Source organism: Kryptolebias marmoratus, linkage group LG4 (assembly GCF_001649575.2).
Source record: "Kryptolebias marmoratus isolate JLee-2015 linkage group LG4, ASM164957v2, whole genome shotgun sequence".
NCBI classification, from domain to species: domain Eukaryota; kingdom Metazoa; phylum Chordata; class Actinopteri; order Cyprinodontiformes; family Rivulidae; genus Kryptolebias; species Kryptolebias marmoratus.
Window position 1 is genome coordinate 4,512,160 of NC_051433.1, and position 9,366 is coordinate 4,521,525.

A 9,366-nucleotide genomic window follows, 5' to 3' on the forward strand; every position below is an offset into this window, starting at 1 on the left:
TTAGACAAGGTGCAAACTAATGTGCATGCCAGCACACAAGAAGAAAGGAACTATTCATTTAAAACCCTAGAGTGACCAATGTGTTGGACATCTAGTTCATTCATTTAGAATTGTCATTTCATCTATTTTAGTAAATAACATGAGTTAAACAGTGGTTTCTTTGTTTGTTGTGTGAAATCTGTTTCAAATTTTATTTTATTTCATTTCAGTAAACAGGGTTTGCAGCAAAACTCAACTGTGATAATAATGAAGTATAACCAAATTAAAGCAGGAAGTTTCAACAACAACTAAAAAGACAGAATTAATAGGAGAAGATGTCTCTCACAGAAAAAAATCTGGACTACATGTGTGTCTGATTTCTTCTTTGACGTCATTCTTCAAACTCCTTAATTACCTGAAACAATTAAAGATGTGCTGATTTGTATCTATGGTACAAAGAGGAAAGTAAGCTTTCAACGACCTAGTGTGGACTTTCACTAGACAGACACCCCCCAGCCCCCTTTGTTTAGGGGGTTGGATGCCATATGGGCAGCAACATGTTCAGCTCTGTTACCCTAATAAATTGTTGTTGACAGTGCCCTCTAGAGATTTGTGATAGTGCATTAGTACTGCAGACCTTAACCAAGACAGCAGCATCCTCTGCACCCTATAAACAGTAATAAACATCAGTAGTTCTGCATTTACATGGTCTGCAAAATATTCAATTTATACCTCAGGAACTAATTTTCTTTTCTAAGTTGTTGTTTTATGAAGAACTGTTTATTTAAATCACTAGTCAGTGTGGCATTGCTATAGTGAATGTTAGGGGTTTATAAGAGAAGCTGTATGAACCATCAAACCTTTATCTTCTCAGAAACAGTTTGCCTGAGCTTCCTCTATTAGTAAAGGTCTTGCCGGTTCAGTGCTGTACAAATCAATACACATATATGCTCGTGATATATTGAGTCAGCTTTGCAGAAAATGGGAAACCAATGACTTTATTCATCAAAATATATATATTGAAAGAATAGATCTGGCACTCTGGTGGCTGTCTTCATTTTGGGAAAAAAATACTAATGCATGGACTTTGGCAGGAAACTCATTTGACCATTTCACAAAAGGCCTATTTTACACAAACATCATTCAGGTTAAAATAGACTAGCAGATCAAGGGCTGGCCTTGTTAAGATCAAGTTTATTAGAATGACAAAGCCTGAAGCAGCTCTCAAGCTTTGACAAGTCTTGGAGACTGGGAAATACCCATTTCCATTCCTTAAGCACTTTTTTATGATTCTTAAAATGAATATTTGGCAGAAAAAATGTGCATGTCAAATTTTTTGCCAATAAAATATGCTAACTGTAGGCTCTTTTGGGGAGGAAGATGTTTTATCTAAATATATGTGGCATGATTTTAGTGCAGGTGGAATCTGCAAATACAGTAGTTTCACTGAATTAAATGTCAATAGATCGTTTTTCACAAGTTAACCTTCTTCTTACAGTTTCACAACTTACCTTACAACTGTAGCAGTGACCCTCACAGAAATAAAAACTCAAACACTTAATCAGTAAAAGCTTAAAATGATTTTGAAATGGCACTTTATGTTATAAACTGTAAAGTTTGAAACCCAGTTATAAAGCAGACTTGCACATACATGTTGCATTCTTCATGTTTCTATTTTTTCCCCAATATTTGAGATAAACTGTTTTTTCTTTCAAAGAATATCTTTTAACTTGTACATTGCTACAATGCCAATTGTAAATTATATATTTACAATATATATTTTTCTAATGTAAGCCTTCTCTGTGTGAACTTGTGGATCTTGTTCAGATTCATTTTAAATTGTTTATATTGAATAAATTGCTGCTTTTGCAGTTTTCCAACAACTGATCCTGAAATGTAAAATAAAATCTATAGCCTACTGTGTGCACATCAAACATATTCCTTTGATTAATTGTGTTTCATGTTTTCCTCCAAAACAAGCTGTCTCTTTAGCTGCTGCATCTCAAGCTGCATTTTTATCATTCATGCAGCATCTAAAACATTTTTTCCCCTCAAACCCTGCAAAAAAAATCTTTTTTAGATTATATATATACACACACACACACACACACACACACACACACACACACACACATATATATATATATATATATATATATATATATATATATATATATATATAAATATATAAAGTAAAAAAGTAAACTTGATTAAAAACCTTTAATCTGCAGTACTGTATGATGGTGGATGCCATATAATGAAAGAAATGATTGCAGCCAATTTAAACCGGAAGACTAAGCTTAAATGGCCTCACTTGGTCCATTAGACAGACAGCCTAATTATGAAGTTAAAACAAGTTTTAATGGCTTTCTTTCAACAAGTTGTATTTAATGCCGTTTTTTCCGAGTTGTTTTTATGAGATCTATAATAAGTTGTAAATCCTGCTGAAGAAAACTAGATTTGATGTTTTTATGACAAACAGAATACTTAATTTGATCTGAAGCACATTTTAATTTGTATAACGGACTTTGTTTTACCCCCTCAATAGATAAATAAATAAATCTGCGGTAAAAATGTTTTCCTACTGATGTGCAACTGCACAGCTGGGGACTTTTTCCTGTAATTGCATCTATTTAAGCCATAGGGCTGTAGCTATACGTGTGTATAAGGATCGTTTTTTTTACAAGGACCAGCACAATCAATAAATCGGCTTAATGGGCAGAATTAGAAGGTCTGAATCAAGGGAAGGATTAAAGAAAATTGTGTGAAATAAAAGAGCGAGCGATCAGGAATGACTGCGCGTCTGTCTGGAGGGCGGGAGGGGAGGAGGAGAGGCTGAAAGAGGGAGAGAGGGAGAGACTGAGGGAGAGGGGGGAGAGAGAGAGACCGAGGGAGAGATAGTGGAACACGTTTTCATCCAAAGCTCTGTTTTTTCCAGAGCCTATCGCTTCTCGGCTCAGCGCAGTTCCCCATTGTTTAATCTGAGAGGAGAGAAAGAAAAGCGCTGCGCTTCTTCTGTAAACGCATCCACCAAGTCGTCTTGTTTTTTACCCATTTTTTCTTTTTTTTTCATCTGACGCTCGATTTTCGCCGCTCTGAATGCTGCATTCATAGTCAACTTCTCCGATTTCTCCACTCACAGACTTGAGCTGCATGATGAATAGTTTGGGGGCACCTTTCAATCGCATACCTTTGGAATGGTGGGGATTACACAGCCGACACCCGGGGAGCATGTAAACGCAGATGGAGTTTGGGATTTATTGCAAAATAAGGGAAAGATGACCGTCTTCTCATTGTGCTTGCTCTTGTGCGCAGATCTACTGGATTTAGCCGTGGGTAAGTCTGACCCTGTCATGTCTTTTTTTTTCTTGCAGTCTCGCACCCCCCTCCCTTCTGTGTTTGAGATCTAACAATAAAACTGTCAGTGAGTTGTGGGATTGATATGTGGCAGTGTGAAAAATAAAGCTTCGAACTGGCCATAAACCGGACAGCCGGATGGAGGCGATCTGTGCCATGCTTTCCTCGTGCCAACTTTCCTCTTTCCGCGCCAACCAAGTGGTGGAAGGAATAATGCTCGGATTCAGCTCAGGCACTGAGAATAAAGAAAGAAGAGCGGCAGCAGCAGGCCGAGTAATGTATTAAGTCTTAATACATCTGCACCGACTATCAGGACCAGCGCGCATGACAGCCCCTACTTCAGAGGACGGAACAGCTGGACGCAGAGGCGCACGGAATGATTGTGCCTTTTGCACATCAACATTTGCGCCGCGGAGCTGAACAGACTTTAAAGTTGCTGCCTTTAAACACATGAAAGTGTTGCATTTTGAAGTAGATCCCTGTCTTCAGCGCGATCTGCGCAGCGGTGGCCACAGTGTCGCTTGTTTTCTCCCCCGTTGGCGTGTTTGGATAGAGAGGAAAGGCGACATCATGTCTTATAAACCCATGTCATCGATTTTAACCAGTGCTAGATTAGAAACGCCCTATTCTTCAGCATTTTCTTTCTTTATTTGTGGTTGTGAAAAGATAACAATTATAATGCTGTTTAGGGGCGTCGTATTTCCTTCATGGTCATATTTATGTTCCATAGCATCACAAGTCTGCAGTTAGTTTCAGGGTCCCACATTCTGGAGGAGCTCACACACACTCAACTGTGTGTTGAGTAGTTTGAAGGACTAGAGGAGAGTTTGCAGTCCTGCCTTAAAAACGCCAGAGCAGTCTGTCACACAAACACACCTGTTAACATGTACAGGAGCCCAGGATTTTGTTGTTGGTTTTTCACGCTTTTCTGACCTCTGCTGACCCACATAGGAAATCATTATGGGCTTGACATAATGTTGAATGATAAAATGTCTCAGGCACTTTCTTGCTCAGATGATAATGAAGTGCACACAGGTGCTGTGCTCTCTCGCTCTCTCTCTGTACTTAGGATTACTGCACCTCAATAATGCAATCACACTGATTTCAAATAGCTTAAACTGTTAAGTGACTGTTTACATAGTAATCAAAGTTAACACCTGCACAGGAAATTCCACAAATAGTGAAAGGTTAAATTGTAATTTTCTGTGTTAACAAAATTGTATTTTATAGTGGATAAACCAACAAAGTCAGGCGTATTGTCAACAATATCACATTTTATTGAAAGTGGATGATTTTTTATGGACATCTTTGTATTTAAATAAGACTAAGCTTAATCTATGTTAACGTGTGGTTCTGCCAGACAGATTTTAAAAAGAGCAATGACTCCACACTCTCATCTGTGTCTTGAACATCATGCATTTTTTAATTTCCCATCAACTTGTGTTAACTAAAGTTTGAGAAATAGTACAGTATTCATTTTAGCTTCAGTTGAAGCATAAGCAACCCCTGTCTGTCAGCCTCTTGTAGAATTTTTTGCTACATCTCAAATAAAGGTGGCTTCTACAGGCTAGCCTTAGCTCGTGAAACTCAGCAGCCTACCTCAGGCTTTTTGTTGACTGTGAGTCATGTTGCAGTTAAACTGTTTCAAGTACAAACTATTTTGTTGCTCTATGCTTGTGCTTTTTTCCACAAGTTATTTTTATGCTTCATATGCAAACATGTAGGTGAGAAAGTGGGTCAATCAATCTTTTTGCCAGTCCCTAAAAGTGCTAATATTCTTTTCTTGTACATTTCAAATGATCAAATAGTCACAAAATACAGTCTCCATTTATGCATTCAGTCATTCTGGCCATTTAGCCAGTTTTTACACTTAATTTACATGCAATGCAAGAAAGCTTTTTTCCTTTTTACACTTTTCTCTATCAGTTTTATTCCATCTAGTCATATTGGGTTGTGGATATCTATCTGCAAGCAATCTTGTACTGAGTGAACATTTCTCTTTCTTCTCTTACACACTTACCCCAATCTGGCAGAACACTCAGCCAATTATGTTGCTCAAAGTCTGTTTTCATGTCTCAGTTCCACAACCATTTTACATTAGAAGATTCACTGCTAGCACTGTACTTAACTGATCTATGGAACCGTGAAGTTGTCTAGCATTTTTTGGTACATATTCAGCTTAATCAGATTGTGATTTTCCAAAGTCTCAATGTATCTGGATTTAATCTGGATTCTTTATGCATAGTTCTATGTTTTTGGATGTCTTTTGAATGGCTTTCTTTTCAGTACACAAAATTATTACTTATGGAAGCAGACTGTGCTACTGTCATTCTTTTATTATTTACATGGCATGAGAATTTATACATTTGATCTGTCATGATCCTTACACCCACTTTGAGTGATCAATAACTGAATTTGTTGCACTGTCTCAAAGAGATCTTCTCTCACTTGGAACAACAATGACTTCATCTCAGTGACTGTTCAGTCTACACTGAATAGTCAATTCAAGTCACTTTGAAGGAAAGACCATTCATTCTTGGATCTTCTAGGTAAAGGATGAGTCTATCAAGTATAAAATAATATCTGTAGTAACTCATGAATACTGTTTTACTACATACCACACAGGTGTTTTGCTGTACACCAGATTAGGAAGAAGGCAGCCTGCCTGGCTCTGTCAGCAGATATAACAAAACCATGCTGAAGTCTGTAGTTGCCTGGCAACTTCACATTAAGAACAAGATTTTTTGGAAAATAGTTTAGCCAAGAACACAACAGCTATGCTAAGGTAACCATTTGCACAATGTTTTGTTGCATGAAACTAAGCAACGAAACACCATTTCTAACCTTCACAGCTTTTACATCAACAGGGCTACACCTTGTATTGGGATTCTTTTCTGTAGTGTCCTACAAAATCCTATAAAATAATAAAGCTGTCAGTTTGTTTTTACCTGTTAAACTTTGCAATTAAGACGCATGAGTTGGACAGGTTTTAACAATGCAGTTACAAATGCACATTTTTATCATTTATCAACCTACTATCACCCTACTGGTGATGACACACATGCAGAGTATTGGCAATGCATTCTTTAAAAAAAAAGCATATCAGCAAAACTTGTTTGCTTTTACAGTTTATTGTTTAGATTTATTTTTAGCTGTCATAGAGAATAGAAGCCATTCTACATCATTAATGACAATTGTCAGATGTATGTTAAAGTGATCAGGTTTTCAAAAAATGATAGAATTTAGGTTGGGTGGATGGTCAACAAAGCTGTAAACAACTCACATCAACCAAGCTACCATGCTTGTTATATAAATTGTGGTTGTTGGTAAGGATGTCATTGCATTTTTAAGAAATAGTAAAAAAAATGATGAGGAGGTTTGTGGAGTTGCCATGAGTTATTAGTATCTGCAGAAGACATCTGCAAGGCATTATCAGTTTGAATTATTAAGCAGAAGTTTTCTTGGAGTACTCAGCCTAATGACTAGACAGTGTGGGCAGTTCCCAAGCAGATTTCTGCTGTCTTAAAATAACTTCAGACTCTAAGATGTTCATAGCAGAATGCTATTTTATAAACCTTTACACTGCTGACACTTTTACATTAGAAAGGTATTTACATAACTGTGGTACATTTGTTAAATCAATTTTCAATAACTGTAACAATTATGGAAAAACTTGTCATTAGCAATAATTTTTTAAAAAGTTTGATTTCCACACACCATTTGATGACCATTGTTTGGTACCTTATGACACGTAATCCTAAGCCCAACTTTGGGAATGACTAGGGCAAAGTGTAATGGGGTCATCATACAATTTGAATGAGGTCTAACCATTAAGGATTATAATGAAACATGTTATAAAGCAACATGTAACAGATGGAATTGAGATTTAACTCATAAATGACTTGAATTAGTATTGTAAGCAGAACAAATCTTGATCAAAACCACCATAGTTGTAGACGGAGGACATGTTTACAAATAAACGTCAGTTAATCAAGGTTTACCTTGACCTATACCAAACGTATAACCTCTTGCTAATGTTTAAAAAAATTATAATTTTCTCTGTCATACAGAGCGTTTAGGTTGGCAGAAGGTGGTATTACTGTCTGATTTGCAATGTTATTTAGGGAAATTGCTTTACAGAGCCTTGGAGATTTCTTTAAGAGATGCAAACCAGAGATTACAGTGTTAAGAAAGTGAAATGAAATTATATCAAATTGCTGCTTTTTGTAGCTTTTCTTCTCTTGGAAGAGGAGTTGGCTTAGTATTTCAACTAATATTCATCTTTGGCCTAGATCTCCTAATGGAAATCAGCACATCTTCAATACTGAAAGACATTTCTTTTTTTGCTTTTTAAGATCAAGCCAATACAAAAAAGGCTCCTGCAGAATAATATCAAAAGTGATTATTTTCTTTGTACTAGAATATTTTTTTATGAATACATAACATGTACCTTTGTTTTTTCGAATCAATGCATTTTCCCTCAGATTTAGAATTACTGTTGTTGCAATGTTTGTAACTTGCTGTCGTGTTAAAAAAAAGACAAACTGCAGTATTTGCACAACCTGTAACTGTGATGTAAACTGCTTTAAGTTTGATGTCCAAACAGCAGGAAGTTTTCATAGAGCTGTGTGTGAAATTACAAGGTGCTCTGATTTTTGGTAGATCAGGAGTTGGGACAGGAAGGCTCTAGTGATTTGTAGAGTTTGGTATATTAAAGGGATCAGTGCGAAAATAGGCAACAATCTTAAACTGGTGTTCACAATGTCAAAGGTCAAAGGCATTCAATCACTTTTTTTAAACTGACTTGCTTAACATTTTGGCATTGGCTGTATTTCATTTTAGGTAAAGTGTGAAGCTGAGCCAAAGGTAAAACCCACAGCTACATGCGATTCAAATTATAGAGCAGCTACTGAACAACATGTGACATGTGATTGACTCACTATCTGTTTTTATTTATTTATTTATTTTTATATCATCCGTGGATCTTTCAGTGACAGTTCATATTATACCCATCTGTTGAAGGATGTGAGAAAATGATTTGCTTCACGTTGCAGGACTGCAGGTTGGCTTGCAGATGGTGTATCATAGCCGTGTTGACAGATTAAACAGGCACTGGATCTGGGATGGATTTCCAGTGTGACTGTCTGCTTTTGAAGGCTGGTCTTGGATGTTGAAAGAGATACTGGCTGGAATATGGATTGTGGTTATGCCACAATCTAACAATATTCACACTTGGCATTGCGCTGCAATTTTCAGCACTTACGTAACACAATTGTCTGCAAATTTCAGATTTTTTTTAGATTTTCTGTTGTGTCTTTGTTTAATCATTGTGATTGTATAAATAATATGATATATACACTTGTTTTGAGACAGTATGTGGTCTGTTTTTGTACACTAAGATTGCTGCCCCGTATGATACAGGTGTTTGATGTATTCATTGATTTCTTCCCACTCCTTTTCACATAAAGACTCTTTTCCTTATTTGAATTACACTTACAACCTAGGTTCAGTTTAGAGTAAAGTGTGTTAAGATGGAAAATAAAAAAACACACAAAATATAAAAAAACATATAAGTTTATATATATATATTTATAAACTTATTTTAAACAAAAAACAGTTTATAGGAGTTTGTGGGAAAAAAGAAAATACAACCTAAAGCAAAATATGTGATTCCTTAAAAAAATAAGGATTCAAGTCACTGCTTTGAAGCTCATGTTGACCTGTTATTCTTGCTGAGAGTACTCCGAGGAAAATCAGGGGCTCTTACAATTAAAAATGAACTAGACTGCATTTAAAAGCTTCACTGAGGAGAAAAAAAAGTAAATAGAATTCAGAACCTGTCCACACTAATCACAGAGTAGCATGGATATATATGTATATACAGGTGCTGGTCATAAAATTAGAATATCATGAAAAAGTAGATTGATTTTAGTAATTCCATTTAAAAAGTGAAACTTGTATATTATATTCATACATTACATACAAACTCATATATTTCAAATGTTTATTTCGTTTAATTTTGATGATTAC

The 9,366-nt window shown here is 36.1% G+C and overlaps 1 protein-coding gene across 1 annotated transcript in view; it reads left to right on the forward strand.

Moving 5' to 3' along the window:
* Positions 1 to 2,831: 2,831 nt before the first annotated feature.
* The window catches only part of igsf21a (immunoglobin superfamily, member 21a), a 159,356-nt gene continuing 152,821 nt past the window's right edge, over positions 2,832 to 9,366 (forward strand). The window contains exon 1 of the mRNA XM_017408972.3: positions 2,832 to 3,315. Within this exon, the coding sequence (XP_017264461.1) occupies positions 3,177 to 3,315 (139 nt within the window). The 5' untranslated portion in view covers positions 2,832 to 3,176. The remainder of the gene's footprint in view (positions 3,316 to 9,366) is intronic.